Below are 16,111 nucleotides of genomic sequence, written 5' to 3'. Positions count from 1 at the left end.
TCTCAAACCTAAAGTTGCAGTAAAGGGGGAACCGGACACACGAACTGGAAGCATTACAGTTTTGGGGTAAGTGAACGGTACTCCAATAGAGATTTTGATTGATACAGGAGCTTCCACCAATATGATAAGGTCTTCCACATTTGACCAACTTAAGGAACCTGATGCGATACCGTGGACTCCTAGAGGCAGCTGATGGTCTGTGTTTAAACGTTACAGGATCAGTAACAGTTCATCTCCAAATGGCTGGCATTGATGAAGAGTGCGAAGTCCTTATAATTGCTGGAGTCCAAATGGAAATGGTTCTCGGACTCTACAAAAACATAACTGTGTAAACAATTTGCAGACCAACCAGTTGTGGACAGCCCCAGTGGAGTCAGCTATTGTACCCATGAACAGTCGAAAATTGTCGGGAACATCGCACGAAGTCGTAACATAGCACGAATGGTAACACGAAGCCGACTTATGAAGCCGAAAAAAAGCAAGCTGTCAACCAAATCCTGGAAAAAGTTGGTAAAAAAGATCAGGTAGAGGTTATGATGCCCTCTGGGAGTATCTACGACGGCGATGTCGAGAACGATGACAACTGAGGACCCAACGGAGAGGAGGAAGAGGAGAGTTTAGCAGAAGGGGTCACTAGAAGTCAACAAAACTCATGTCCAAAGTCAATGGTTGAGTTCATAATGCAAGCTGGCGAAGTTGTTGTTCCTCTGAGTTCACCTCAACAGGAAGCCGAGCAGATTTTGACGAAATGTGCCCCAGAAGTACGAGGAGATCATTGGATAGCACTGCGAGACCTTGTCATCAAATACAGAGACGTGTTTGCCTTGGATAATTCCGAGCTGGGATATACCGATGTGGTCGAGCATCGAATTGAAACAGGTGGTAGTAAGCCTATCAAGGTACCGCCACACCGAATCTCACCAGCTAGGATACCGATCTTTCAGGAAGAAATTATAAAAAGTTCGGAGAGGGGAATGATACAGCCATCAAGAAGTCCATATAGTGCGCAAATTGTACTACAGAAAAAGAAAGACGGGAGCTGGAGGTTCTGTGTGGATTATAGGAAACCGAATGATGTCACTGTGAGGGATGCCTACCCGATGCCTAACCAAGACCAAGTGTTTGATGCTTTGAGGGGAAATACATTTTTGTCTTCTGTAGATCTAGCAAGTGGATATTGGCAATTCCATAGACATAAGACCGCTTTTATGACCCCAGACGGAGATTTGTATGAGTATGTCCGAATGCCATTTGGCCTGTCCGATTAGCCCGCAACCTTCCAACAACTTATGAATGAGCTATTCAAGCAGAGCCCCTACCAAACTAACCTCATTTTTCTGGACGATGTCCTCACATATAGCAAGACGGCAGAGGATCACCTAAAGCATCTTGAAGATGTTTTCGTGACGCTACGGAACGCCATTTTGAAATTGAAGCCGAAGAAGTGTCAGCTTTTCCAGAGACAAGTGGTGTACCTAGGTCACGTCATCGGAGTGGATGGAACTTCCCCGACCCCCGAGAAGACTTCAAAAGTTAAGAAATTGCCCGTTCCTATGACAGTGAGAGATGTCCGGTCCTTTATTGGATTTGCTAATTACTATCGAAGATTCATTAAGAACTTTGCGAGCATCGCCTAACCCCTTGATTTGACTAAGAGTGCACGATTTGAGTGGAACCCAGCTCAGCAAGTATCTTTTAACCAGTTGAGATTAGAGCTAGTAACTGCCCCCGTTCTCCAGTACCCAGACCATTCGGGCTCATTCATTATAGACACTGACGCCAGTAATTTTAGCATTGGGGCCGAGCTTTCCAACGAAATCAATGGAGTGGATCGACTCCTGGTGTTTTTGTTAAGCGTATTAAGCAAGCCAGAGATGATATACTCGACAACCAAAAGAGAGGCTTTGGCGGTAATACAAGCGCTGAAGTTGTACTGACTAAATCTGTTCGGCGTTCTTTTCGTCCTAAGAACTGACCACGCAAGTTTACGTTGGATGTTTCGACAAGATGCGGACGGGATGAAATTCCGGATGAATCAGAATTTTCAGGAATTTAACTTTGTGCACAGAGCAGGGAATCAACATAGCAATGATGACGGTCAATCAAGGCGAACGTCAGAAGAACCAAACTGGACTCCTGGAGAGAAAGAGAAGGATTGATTGGTAGGTGTCCTGAGTCTGTTTCCCTCGAAGTGTCTGGCAAGATCACGGGAATCCTGTGGAATGATCCGAGAAGAAGAAGGCAGAGGCGCCTGGTCAAGCAATAATTTGGAGTAGAGAAAGACGCCTGATGTAGAGAAAATGCAGCTGAAGGACGAAGCTATTAGCAGGGTTTTCCTGTGGATTCCCTACAATCCTAGATATTATTCATGAACTCAGACTTTATCCTGCATTTTACTTTGAGTACTCTGACTTCGACTTCCTATGTGGCAGGCCTTAAATGCCCTTTCAATCTAATGTCAAATCAGAGCGTTACTTGCGATTTTCATTGTATATAGATTAAAAGAGCTGAAGTGCTAGCCTAAGACAAACCCCCCACCAATGCATAAATTAATACTAATTGATATATGGAATTCGCATGGTGACTCAAAGAGTTTTTACAAACCCCCTCCCGATTACTAGGCGGAATTGGTATAGAACTGCGCTTCATTGTACTTTTTTATGTATTGTTACTTGTATATATAAGATCTTTATGATCTTTTTTAAATCCCAACCTCTCGAAAATTTCCCAAACGTTAAGTTGATCGTTGAACAATAGGAAAAAAAACTAAAATTCTTTAGATATATAAGATAGGCATGGATAAATAAGGCCACAAGAATAAAGCAGAAGAAGAAGTAAGTTTGGAATAGGAGGTTTGAACACAGAAGGGAGGTGAGTATGGACTATTCCTTTTTCGGTTGGGGAACACAACTCGTGGTCTCAGATCATCTAGTAAGCTTCTGACGGCCAACGAGCTATTCAACTGGCCCCAATTAATTAGGCCGTCAATCAGGGTGAGAAATTTGTGATTCTCGTATGTGTTAAATATTAAACTATCGGTCGACAAAGGCTGAATTACAGAAGTAAACTCGTAATAGTTTGCGAGACTCTCCTGAATTTGGATATTAGAAAATCCCTCATCAACCAAAGTTTTTAACGCCGGAACATGGTTGTTGGTGTTGGTCATTCGAAATGGGTTTGTTTTAGTAAGATGAAAGGTGTTGTTTACAATTAGAGCTTTGACACAATGAGAGGTTTATACAGTAGAAGTCAAATTAAGCACGCGTTGTTTGTTCATCGAACTGATTTCTGTTCATATTTTGTTGAAAAATTACGAGCTCTTTTCAGCTTTGTGAATGATTGTTCTGCGTGCAATCACTAATGAATAATGAGATTTAAGAAAAATGAAACCAGTATAAGTGATCGAGGAATGGACAAAATGTGTAGAGGATGAGAAAATAAAAAAAAACAAATCATTGTGGCTCTCTTTATCTGAACATTAAGTTCAGTTAACTTAGACGTCAGAAAGTTAAAAGGTAGCATTTAAAAAGTCATTACACGTTAATAATAAATCTAACTATGTACCCGGTGATCCGGTGGAATTGCAGAGGAGGACGATAAAGCTAATTCCTTCCAGCCGAAAGTTAACGCAGAAAGCATTGATTCTCTGAGGCTGGAGTCTACCGACAGGCTTACCAGCTGGCTTACCTGTCGGTAAGTCAGGCTTACCAGCTGGCTTACCTCTCGGTAAGACAGGCTTACCAGGCTTACCAGACTCTTCGACAGGCTGACCAGTCATCGATGAAGTCATAGAGTGGAGAAATTTGGGAACTTGAGGCCGTTTCCAGCGAAGATGACAGCGTTTTCATTAGCTAAAGATTCACGATTGGTGAAAAATGCTGATTTGAGCCTAAAATCTATAGTATCTCACTATTAAAACCATCATAAGGCAAATGGGACAGGAGGTTATAATGGTGTTATTATAGTGATTAGTCTTTTTATAAATTTTAGCATTTATTCGGGAGAATAATAGTCTAGAAGGGAGGAGTGTAGAATTTGGGAAATCCTACTTTTCTCTTAAAAATGTCGCAATTAAAATATATACAACTTCAATTTCAAAAATCAGTTACGATAGGATCGTTAGTAAGGTTGTTTGCTGGCAATTCAAAGCCATTTGGCAAACCAAACATTTGTGGGAGAAAAAAAAAGGTTTTCTTAGAAGTTGAGAGGATGCAATATTGATTTCCCGAGGGAGCTGGATTGTATAAAAAGTTGTTTATCATCCGATATTTAACTCAGTGTAGTCAGACTTGGTAGGGAGTAATTGCATATCTTGGGACAGGTTCCAATATTGTCACTTTTGGGGAATTTGTTTCACAGATACCGTTGGGGGACTTTAAACATAGTTTTACCGATTGAATAATTGGCAGCCTCATAAGTCTGATACTGCTTTTGTTTTAGTTTGAATAGCTTGAGCGGAATTCATCAATGTATAAGGAAGGCGTTCAGGTCATTCTATTGTTCATTTGAAGTCAAAACAATTTTTACGTGAGAAAGACATAACTATTGTGGTTCATAACTGAATATGTTTCTGATTATATTTCGTTTCTAATTAATTTATTTTATTGTATTTTTTGGTTTGCTGTTTAACTTTTGGTGCTGGGAAAACTGGACTTTATAACACAATGGATAAACGACCAAATTGCTTTTTGGTGTCAAGGAAACATGTTTCAAAATTTGCAACAATCTTTGTGATTAAATCAAAACTTTTGATGTGAAAAGTAAAATAATGGTTGGACACTTTTCTTAAGCTTTTTGTTACGAAAGCAGTACGGCTTTTAAAATATGCGTCAAATTTGTTGTCGCAGAAATCCAAAGAGAAAGTTTTAGATCCCAGTTTTCACCTGATAGATCACAAAATATATCAATCTTCGGCAACTTGGTTCTGAGACAAAAACATCTCAATGATTTTAGATTTGTAAAGGTTATTTTTTTCTCATCAGATTAACGATTCGAATAAACGGAAATCCTGTTGAAAACGGAAATCCTAATCAAAGTAATAATGGACACTAAAGTGGTTTTTGATTTTTCGACTGCTTTGTTTTTGAGTGGATTTAGTTCACGTTGGGAACATGCGTTTTAAAAATTTTAAAAACAATGATGATCTTGGTCAAAGAGATCAAAAATTGACGAGATTTCGTTTTCTAGGGAAAGGAAGATTGCACTTTTTTGAAGACTTGGTTTTACATAATTGAAAAACCGTTTCTCAATTATACTGTTTTGTCATAAACCGCGTAAACAATTGTTCTAAAACACAATTTAAGTAAAAACCATATCCATAAAAACCACTGAATTAATTGTCTATCCCCAAAGAACATTAAATTTGCAAAAATTACTCGGAGCTATCATTTAATTTTAGGCTTCTATTGTTAGGTCATTTGCTGTAAAACTTAAATCCAGAAAATAGAACAAGACGAAAGAAAGCACAAATCACTAAGAAAACAAATTAAATGTACGATCGCATCTCGAATAATTTTGAATATCATTCCATTTCTTTGCAACTGACATTGTTTATGCTAACCTATTAATAACCTTAATTTTTTTTATTATGTTGTGCCGTTTTTGCTCTGTTTTATTTTCGATGCAAACACTGTTCGGCTATTAGGACATTTCTCGACGAGAGTTTTTCTTATTTTTAGCAGACTTATTGGGCGCCTTTTTGCAACGGCGGCAAAAGTATACTACTTTCCTGCATTTCTGTGTAATGATAATTCAATTAAGATTACTGAAATTTTAACGCACCATTATTGTTTTTAAAATCGAATTTAGTTAGAATACATTACCTTGTATGTCGGTTGTTATCTAAAATTGGCATCACCTTGTATTTTTTGGAGTAAAAAGAATTTCCCGAAGTCGTTATTCTCTAATTAAATACAAGAAGAAATTTTTTCAATTTCTTTCTCATCAATTTACATATTTTTTCATGACTCTTTAAGCGACAAGGAAAGGTTATCGACAGTTGTTTAAGGACCGTTGAATTATTTCTTAGCAGTTGACAGGATTGTCATAATAAAATCCATAAAACAGATACTGATTCTTAGTATCCGATACTGGTTCTTAGCAGTTTTTGAACCCTGTAATGAATGGAGTCAGTCTCCATTTGGTTTCCATCCACGTTAATCCCTAATGACGTGATTATCGTTTCATTTCTCATCTTACAGTTCGTTTCATATATGCTCGCTTTAAATGAGGCCTTTTCTTTTGTTTTTAAGATAACAAAAACAAGGAAGTCACAGCAATCAACTCAAACCACCGCAAAATAATTTTTCCGTTCGGTTGCCAATTATACTTAATGGACAAAAACGAAGTTCAGGTCATTTTGCTAAAATATGACTTCCTTTAAATTGAAAATATTTATTTCTTCCAATGAAGCTGCTTATCTTTTCCCAATTCCAAAATTAGCAAACGAAAATGATATAGCCACTTTTTCATTGAATAACTTTAAATAATGACTTGCATCCATTGTCGCACCGGTAACAATTTGTATCTCCGTACAGGAAATTGGAAAAGGCTCTCATAGAAACGTTGCAGAGATAAGGCTTAGAAAGTCAATTATTTTTCACCATTTTAGTTAATGAATGCTGCATTTTTAGCCATTTCCACTTGAATTTGAGGCATACCACATTATTCGAGCGCATCAGAGATAAAAAGCTTTAAAATGGCGCGGGCAATTCCTAATCAAAATCTACCTGAAACAATTTTCATTTACTTAAGAAACTTTCATTTATTTCTTTGTCTTGAATTCCCTAAAAAGAAGCTTTACAGTTTACAGTCGCTGCTTGTTCGTTAATAGATTGTCTGCGAATAAAAAACAAATAAACTGAGCTCTTATTTTTACATGAACGAAGATTGCCATTGTCTGTTGATATTTTTATGATTGCTTTTCTTTTGTTTAAATTCACACCACGTAAATATTGTCACACCTGAGCTTGCGTGGGGTTTCGCAAGAGCTCTTATCCCTATTTTTCCTGCTACTGTTTAAAAAAAGTTGGGAAATTTATCTGAAGTATAGTAAAAAGACAAAATTATACTTTGAGAATTTTATTCAAAAACAGACGCGTCTTTTTGTCTCCGTATAATTGTCAGTTTAGTTACTCCAAAAGAAAAATGATGGGAAATTTCAGATCAAACAGTTTTTTTTCCACAATTTTGTGGTTAAGTTTGAAGTGATTATTTGTCAAATTTAATGCTCTTTGCTTATTGCGCAGCAACTTTTGGCAAATTGGTTTTGAGGCGGTAATGATCTCTGTTGAAATCAGTTGAAGTAATTTATCTTCTTCCCCATTTATCCTTACCCAGGAGAGTTGGCTTAACCGAGTTATAGATTAAAATGAGGAACTCTTTGTAATTGATCAGTGGGAAATCATACTGAGAATAAAACAAGATTTACTCTCTGCCCAAATAAGACGCCACTGAAAATAGTAAAAGTTGCAGCGCGCTTAGGAATCAAGCTAACTTCAAAAAGTGCAGACATTAACTGTTAGCAAAACTTCAAATTTCAAACTACCCATTTATTTGAAGGTTTATTTCGAAAGCCAAATTTCTGACCTAATCTCAAAGTTAAGAGACAATTTTATGTTTATGTTACTGAGATTTGTTAGAACATGACCACAATTAAATCAAACTTTGATTTGGTTGAGAAAATTTATGCTCAAACGCCTTTGGAGAGGGTTTTGAACGGGCAAATACCTGGCGCACCTGTGGAGAGCCAAATTCCACTTGAAACCAGCCCAAATAAGAAAATCGGCTCAGACAAGGGAAACAAGCCAAACACAGTTCTCGTGTTCCATAAAGACAGTAGAATGCGTGATCAGATTATATCTAAGCAAAGTTCACCTCAATCGAAAAATAACGGCCGTTCGGATAGCAAGGAGCATGATGATTCGTCCTCTTATCATTGGAGTTTGCGACAGTTAGCGACTCACAGTTGCGACATTGTCGTGTTTCAGATGAGTCCCAGGCAGGTCAAGGTCAAGTTCGCCTTTTTGACTGTGGGAGATGTGGACACGAAGTCGCAGAGGTTCGTGACAGAGGTGCTGATCCAAGCCAAATGGGTGGAACCCAAACTGCAGGGACTCACTGATGTTAGTTATATTCTCTTTTGCATTTTTAAACTTCTCACTAAAATATATTTAAATAAGTACGAAATTGCGGTTTTTTACTGCATAATTACCTATAATAATTTTATATTTAATACGGACGAATATGATGCAAAAAAATAAGTTTATTAAACACAAAATGAGATAGTTAACAGAAAAAAAAAACAGAATTTTCTAAGGCAGAAGGCATCTCAGGAAGTCACATCAAAAAAATTCAAATATTTCTAACTACATTTTCTCCGGAAGGAATAATGAAACCACTACGAAAAACCAAAGTTGCAAAGTATTTAATTTTTAAGCTGCTAATGCAAAAGCTGAAAGGAAGGTTTACTCGATGGAACTTGCATTAGCTATCTTATTTTTCATGAAAATCGATTTTCAGCTCTTTGATAATCAAATGTGTTCCACTTAAAGAAATCATTTCCTTAAAATAATTAGGGAAAGATTTTGCGTTTTTGAAAAATTAAGAAAAACTATTCAGTGATAAATTTAGTCACTAAAATTTTTTTATTTACTGCAATTCGTATGTCTTTTTATTAAAAAGTTTTTCAACTGGAAAAACCTTATTCTTTTTTATTCCAAAAATGTGATAATTTCTCTAAACAAATATTAGTAGAACTTTATTTTCAATTTGAAGCGCATTTTTCTCTTCGCTACTTTTTCGGAAATGTGTTTTTAACACTCAATTGAAACTCCTGCACAGAGAAGGAAACATTTTGTCATAAATGATGTATGTAATGAACGAGCATAAAACTGAACCAAAAATAATCGAGAAGTGGTATCGAGCAATACTCTCCAAAAACATTATTATTATAGATCTTTTTTCAATTCCTGCGAAGTAATATTACCAATCAGTAGACTCAAAGGATTTGTAGAGCATTACATGGCCAAGGTCCAGAAAGTCGCGTATACATACTTGATTTTGTTGTGGTTTTTCACGACCTATGTTTTAAAAATAGAGTTGTAAGCGTGTGTGAAAAAGTATTAGTGGATTAAGAAGACATTAAGTAGTTTTATATTGAGCCATATCACTACACAAGAACAACTGAGACTTAGTATTTGGTCTCCATTAATTATAAATAAATTTTGGTAAAAAAATTTTAGGCTATTTACATGCTCAAAATGTTGGATATTTTTTTGTGAATCACTCGAGTTCACAAAACAGCAAATCTATTGACATTTCATTTCATACAATTCCGCCTCCGACCTCCGCTACCGACCTCCACCGACCTCCACCAACCTCCACTACCGACCTCTGCTACCGACCTCCACCGACCTCCACCGACCTGCGCTACCGACCTCCGCTACCGACCTCCACCGACCTCCGCTACCGACCTCCACCGACCTCCGCTACCGACCTCCGCTACCAACCTCCGCCGACCTCCACCAACCTCCACTACCGACCTCTGCTACCGACCTCCACCGACCTCCACCTACCTGCGCTACCGACCTCCGCTACCGACCTCCACCGACCTCCGCTACCGACCTCCACCGACCTCCGCTACCGACCTCCGCTACCAACCTCCGCCGACCTCCACCGATGCACCAATATATGGTTTAGTTGTGAATGCACCAATATGTGGTTTAGTTGTGAATGCACTAATATATGGTTTAGTTATAGAGCTAGAAATATTTGCTATGTGCAATCTGTCAGTTCTTTGTATGCACAGTCTGATGATGAGAGAAATGTGAATCATTCTGTGCAGTGTTGAGCAAGAATGTAAATGAGGCTGCGAAGAAGAGGGACAGAGGGGGATGGTTCTTAATGTAGTCTGGGCAGACGGACAAAAGGTTTTATTCTTCTATTTGCCTGGTTGAGTACTGGTTAAAATTGAAAGTCAATGGTACAGCGCTGAAACGCACTGCGACCAAGGTCCGGGTTGCCATTTGCTTTTTCGCGAATTTGCCACGTGATGAGTGTAGAATTCAGTTTTAGCTGTTGTGGTTCCGTCGCTGAGCATCTTACCCGAAACAAGATTTGCAATTAGTTCTCAAGTTTTGTTTTCCTAAGACAGCCCTCCAGGATAATTTAATTATGTTCAAGACAATCTTCTTTGAAAAGTTTGTAAAAAACGGCCGTAAAATTACACTAAAACATAAAATCTATTTACACCAGCTAACTGGCAGTCCCTATATGCCTACCATAGGGCTACGCTACTGAAAACATTGAATCTAGCTTTAATCACCACCCGTCCATCTTACCAACAAGAAAGTGACACTCCACTTATTAAAAATTTTTAAAAGGAAGCTTCGAAGTGCGTAAAAATCGGCTGTTATGTAGAGTACAATTTTAAACATGAGTGAGCAATTTGAAGTACCGATATTTTGAAAAATATGTCAAACTTCTTTTTATAGACTTCGTTAAAATTCTTTTTTAGGCCATTTGATCAGAACATGAGCAATTTCTTGCAGGTGTTTTGTAATTTTGCAATTAAAAACCCCGCTTAATTTGATTTCATTGTTCTTTTTTGGACAAATTCTATTTTAGAGAAAACTTGAAAGAACCATCCATCTCAGATAAGAAGTATCTTTCATTTGTCCTTATCTCTTCTTAAAATTCAGGCACATATTTTCATATGTTCATTTAAAGTTTCATTGTTTGTTGTATTGATAATTTCAGACCATAGCCTAGAACTATTTTGGGCATTTCTATGCTAATTGGTTGATCTAGGCCAGCCAAGTAGAGAACATGAGTGACCTGTGGGATCCTAAGTTGAAGATCCAGAACCTTGAAGAGATCAAGGGTGGCAGGGACGAAAAGTGGCACACCATCAAGTTAGGAGACAAGGATCCAATCGTCATCTACCGACGGAGACTCAAGGGATCGTTCTATGAGAACATGGAGCTCAAAGACTTCCCCAGGGATGTACAGGTAAACCATAAAGTCTACGGATGAGTTTTATGAATGTTTTCTATGGTTAGAAAACGTACGGTTCTGACTCTCAATATCAACCCTTAATCATATACAGGCAATTTTTTTCTGATGCTGAGAATGAAATCAGCTCAAATTGTCCACTAGCGGCAACGTATAAATCCTAAAAGGTGGGACAATAGCGTGCTGAAAAGTGTGTGATAAAAATAATCCTGAGGATTGTAAGAAATAAAAAAAACAGAATCGTTTTATAATAATATGAAACTCCAGTACCCCAATAATTAGCCATATCCTCAATTTTACAAAATGAAATTCAAAAATTTGAAGCAAAATATTCAAATTTTTGTTAAAATTAATTACCTTATTGTGAATCATTTGATTTATCAAATCTTATGCGAGCAAGAAATTTTGGGTCAGTCTTTTTAAGATTAAACCATTACAACACTTTCGATATATACGGGCAGGATAACCGGGTAAAAGATTGCTCCATCTGAGTCGAAGATATTTCAGCAGTTTCCTGCTGGGAAGCTAGCAGAATGAGAACAAAAAATTATCAATTAGGTTATTTCCCGTTAGATTTTTTAAAACACCAATATAATTCTTTAATGAAAATAATTGGTCATTTGTAACAAATTGAAATTGGTTTGATGAACAATTATTAATCTGGCCATTTGCCTCGCCAGAAACAGCTTGTTAATAAGCAGTACATGATATTTTGGAATGGTAACAATTGTGACTACAAAAATTTTACAAGTCCTGATAGGTTCTAATAAGTATTAACATGATAATAATACTAAAAAGCCCAATAAATATCTTCGAAGCTGATATGTATCTTATTAAACCAGTTAACGGCTATGTTCCACCGCCTGAACGCATTTTTAAAAATATTCCAAATGATAGCTTACGAAGCAACAAACAAAAGTATTCTACAACCTATCGATAATAAAATAAACAGATCACTCAAGATTATTTTCTGTCGGAGGAAACTTGATTCCAATCCAAATTTTTTTCAAAAAACTCAAATCTACAACAATCTGCAACAACACACCTATGAACAGAGAAAAGAACTTATGAAAATTTTGAGAAATTGGTGCAAAACCAAACACCTACAGAAGTGTAGTAATGAAAACATTTTGGAAAAAATTGCCTGAACAAACGAATAAACAAACCTCTTAACATTCGTTTCCCTTAGCTCAGGTAAACTTCAATTATAGTTAGGCTATGGAAACTACTCAACTGCTTTTTGACTTTGGACTACATTCATTGCACATTCAACATAAAAAAGGAATTGTAAACGAGCAAAACAGTTTGCTCAGGCCTTTTCGAAAAACTTTGTCATTGGTTTCCTATACATTAAAAATTCCACATAAAGTTAACCGAGTCTCACAGTATCCAAAACTGCCGTTTTTGTCAATGGTAATTGTGTATTGACAACCCATATATAAATAAAAATTCTCTCCTCTAGAAGAAGGATGAGCTCTAAAATTATTTATCTTCCCCACGTAGGCATCTGAGAACCATCCTTAGGGGTCAATGATGTCCTATCTGAACGTAATATTATTTATTAAACCTTAAAAGATAAAGTTCATTTAAGATGGAATTATTATTGTAAGCTCTTATATGAAATGGCTCAAGTCCTTGGAATGCTATGTGGGATACCATAGTGAGAACATAAACTTCTTTGTATATGGATCATAAGATGAGCTTGTAGGAAAAGTTCCCCTATTGGTCGTACCCATAAGTTGTAGCCCAATGCGTTCATTCAAAAGATAATTGAGTATAAAAGGTATTCTGGCCTCCGAAATGAACAAAGAATGGAATGCTAATCTGAGCCTTGAGTGAATACAGAATTGCGGTGTGACTTGACTTCAGGACATCTCAGTGATCTTGCGGAGTGAGTTACCAACGAGTGAGATTGAGTTCGTGCCTGACCCTGAGGAGCTGAGCACAGTGGAGACAAGCACCTTTCAGGACAAACAGGAGTGGAGCATGTACAGACATGTCGAGGTTGTGCCTTCCTTAGCTCACAACTGAGGAAACCCCTTCAAAAGAGCAAATGCTAATGAGATCAATATTGTCGTGCTTACTAAGTAGACTACTGCCTTTAATTAATCATCACTTGACACTCACGTTCAAGTTTCAAACTTCCAGATTTGCAAATTTGAAGTAACTTTTTTTAGAATCTGGCATTGTATAGGCATTCTAGAATTTGGGTTTGAAAGACAAATTCATAATTTATTCATACTGAATGTGTTGACTAGGTGTCGACAAAGTTGCCGGAGACGGATGACGACGACAATGCAGAGGAGAACCCCTTCCTGAATATCCCCATTATCACAGCCACCGCCAGAGTAGCCAGGAAGTCTAACTTCTTCTTCTGGAACGCCATTCTTATCATGGTCAGTCAACGTCACAACATCACCCGTTGCCCCAGATTTAGCCAACACGAAAAACACTTAATTGAGTAACTCATGCCGAAGCAAAGTCAAGCCCACTTTTGGTAGAAAAAAACGTTGCTTCTATTCTGTTTTTGCTATAGCTCTTTCGGGTGTAAAAACTTCACATCTAACCCCTTCTTACACGCTTTTTCGCCAGCCGATCGATGGGAACGATTGGTACTGGAATTTGTCCTAGCAACGTAGCAAACTTTCAGTTCGAATGAACAGAATAAAAGCAATTTACTTCGATTTTTTTATGTATCAGATAATTATCGTGTAACCAATTCTTTCTTCTTGTGCGAGAGTCCACAGAAATAGCAAGTGAATGCAGGAAGTGCTGCAAACGTGGCTTGAGTTTATTCATATCAACGCTTTTTGTAGATGTGCATTGTGACATTGAGTTTCTGTGGGTTTGCGCTGGACTTCAAGGATGTCAAGTTCCGCATAGCTGGCAACCTGACTCTGCTGCTGACATCAGTGGCCTTCAAACTCTCCGTCAACCAACACCTCCCCATGATACCATACCTCACTGGCCTAGTTAGTACTACCACCACAACTATCATTAATTCATAACTACACCCAGAACGTAAATAATTTCAATAACTGTATTAAAGATATGATTGTATTGGTACAATTTTGGTCATTGCGTGCCTGCCTCACTGTGATTAGGTCTTTGCTTGTGGTTGGCCATTTCCCGTACATTTACCTAATATAAAATTACTGAATTGAAGTTGAAATTGTTAAATCTTTTCTCTCTTCGTGAATTCAAGTACATGGTACGGTGGCCGCCGTATTGGCCGACAGGGCGTTTAGCCGACAATCAAAGAATGAGAAATTTAACCGACAATTTAAGTAAAATGAGCAATAAAACTTATTCTACAGCTGTGATTGACCAATTTAAGGCCATTAGTGTAATGAAGGTCCATCCGTGGTCGGACCGTATTTTACCGCATCTGGCCATGCCTCACGGGCCATGGCCATGCCTCAGTGGGACTTGATATGAATCTATCACAACCGAACTACTGATTTATGGACCAATTATGAACTTTTATTACCAATTATGATAAAACTGTCGGCTAAATTTCTCATTTTGTCCTTGTCAGCTAAACGCCCTGTCGGCCAATTTTCCTAGCACCACATGGTACAGCCAGCGAGAACGCGACGAGACATTCTGCAAGACTTCATGGGAACCATTGCTCAAATTAGTTCCTACAATTTTTGAATAAGACTTCTAATGAAAACTTGGAATCTAATCGAACCAACGTTTTATCCTTACTTCCTTTCAACTGTAATACAATTTTTTTTACTGTTTAGGTTTTTTTCAGCAAAAACATTTTTAATATGGATGGCTTTTTTTCATTAAAAATTGGTTCCAACTATGCTTATTCCTACATACAGGAAGCATATTTTTTTCAATAGAGCTGTAGCATAGCTTATAGAAAATTAAATGGCAATTATAAAGAGTATCGGATCTTTTCAACAATTGCCCCCCCCCCTTTGGTACCTAGTAGAGAATCCCCACCCCTTCTGTGCTATACTTTACCACGATATTCTTGGCCTACAGTTTAGATAGCCGAATATTAGTTTAAGCGCAATTGCGGACCCCTGTTCATGGCCATGCCTCTCATGAGCTGAGGGATGTAATCCGGAAATCGCGGGTCGGTTATCGCGGCGAAGCGCGCCCACCGACCCGCCAGTTGAAAATTTTTTTCGCTTTGTATTCTATTTCGGCTAGTTGCCATACCATGGCGTATTTTATTCGATTCAATTTAACATAGTATGTGCATTCGTGGAAAGTTATTATTCGGCTGTGATTGGTTAATAAATGGTGTAACGGCTGCTCTCCTATCAAAGTCAAGGAAAACTTTACACCGCCCAGTTCGTTTCAGCGGTTTCAAATCTGTCCGGATATTGTGTTTTTGCAGTTAACTTTTGTGAACTGTATTATCCGCTATACTGTAGAATACCGTTGCATTACTTGTTGCTCAATTACTCCTGATAATTAATCGCTCAGCTTTGCTGAATAACAAACTTGTTTCAAACAATTAATGTTGTTTGAGATTTGGTTAATAACTCAAATTATGATTCGAAAATGCAAAACCCCTTATGTGCAGCTCTAGGTAACTGTCCTAGCGACTGGTTAGGGTAAACAATTTCTGTCTCGCAATATTTTAAGGTTCTCGGCGACCTTTTCCCGATAATCTAAGTTAACTAATGTAACCAAATTCGCACTTTAATCAAAGTTAACAAATGTAACGAAATTCGCACTTTGTGCTTTTCAGCGCACTCAATTGCTCAATAACGCAATTTGGGAACTATGCTAGGCTTCGTTAAAACCAGTAAGAGAAACTGACTTTATGCTTTGCACAAAGTTTCTCTTACTTAGGAACTTTGTTCCTCAGAAAGAAAATTTGAGAATATCAAAGTTAATTCTCTTTTCACAAGTCAAAGTAAAGTTAAAACTGTACAATCACTAATATGATCTACGGAAACAAGACACGATAACAAGTAATTTACCGCTCAAGAAAGTGTGCTTCAATACGCACTGTATGTCAGTTTAATATAACCAAATTTACGAGTTTCAACTGATTTTTGGTAGTTTTTCAAGCTCCTTTTATGCTGCTAGTCACGTGGATTTACAAGTCAAATTCAAATTTTGATTG

The 16,111-nt window shown here is 37.6% G+C and overlaps 1 protein-coding gene across 13 annotated transcripts in view; it reads left to right on the top strand.

Moving 5' to 3' along the window:
- Positions 1-16,111, top strand: part of LOC142337356 (cys-loop ligand-gated ion channel-like) — a 94,453-nt gene that overhangs the window by 57,569 nt on the left and 20,773 nt on the right. For all 13 annotated transcript variants that reach the window (XM_075386562.1, XM_075386606.1, XM_075386560.1 and 10 more), the window contains 5 exons: positions 7,989-8,123; positions 10,810-11,010; positions 12,883-13,017; positions 13,272-13,409; positions 13,830-13,985. In XM_075386562.1, coding sequence (XP_075242677.1) covers positions 7,989-8,123; positions 10,810-11,010; positions 12,883-13,017; positions 13,272-13,409; positions 13,830-13,985 — 765 coding nt within the window. The remainder of the gene's footprint in view (positions 1-7,988; positions 8,124-10,809; positions 11,011-12,882; positions 13,018-13,271; positions 13,410-13,829; positions 13,986-16,111) is intronic.

Source organism: Convolutriloba macropyga, chromosome 1 (assembly GCF_964194025.1).
Source record: "Convolutriloba macropyga chromosome 1, txConMacr16.3, whole genome shotgun sequence".
Lineage (NCBI taxonomy): Eukaryota > Metazoa > Xenacoelomorpha > Acoela > Convolutidae > Convolutriloba > Convolutriloba macropyga.
Note: the sequence above shows the minus strand (reverse complement) of the source record. Positions and strands in the feature narration are given on the sequence as shown.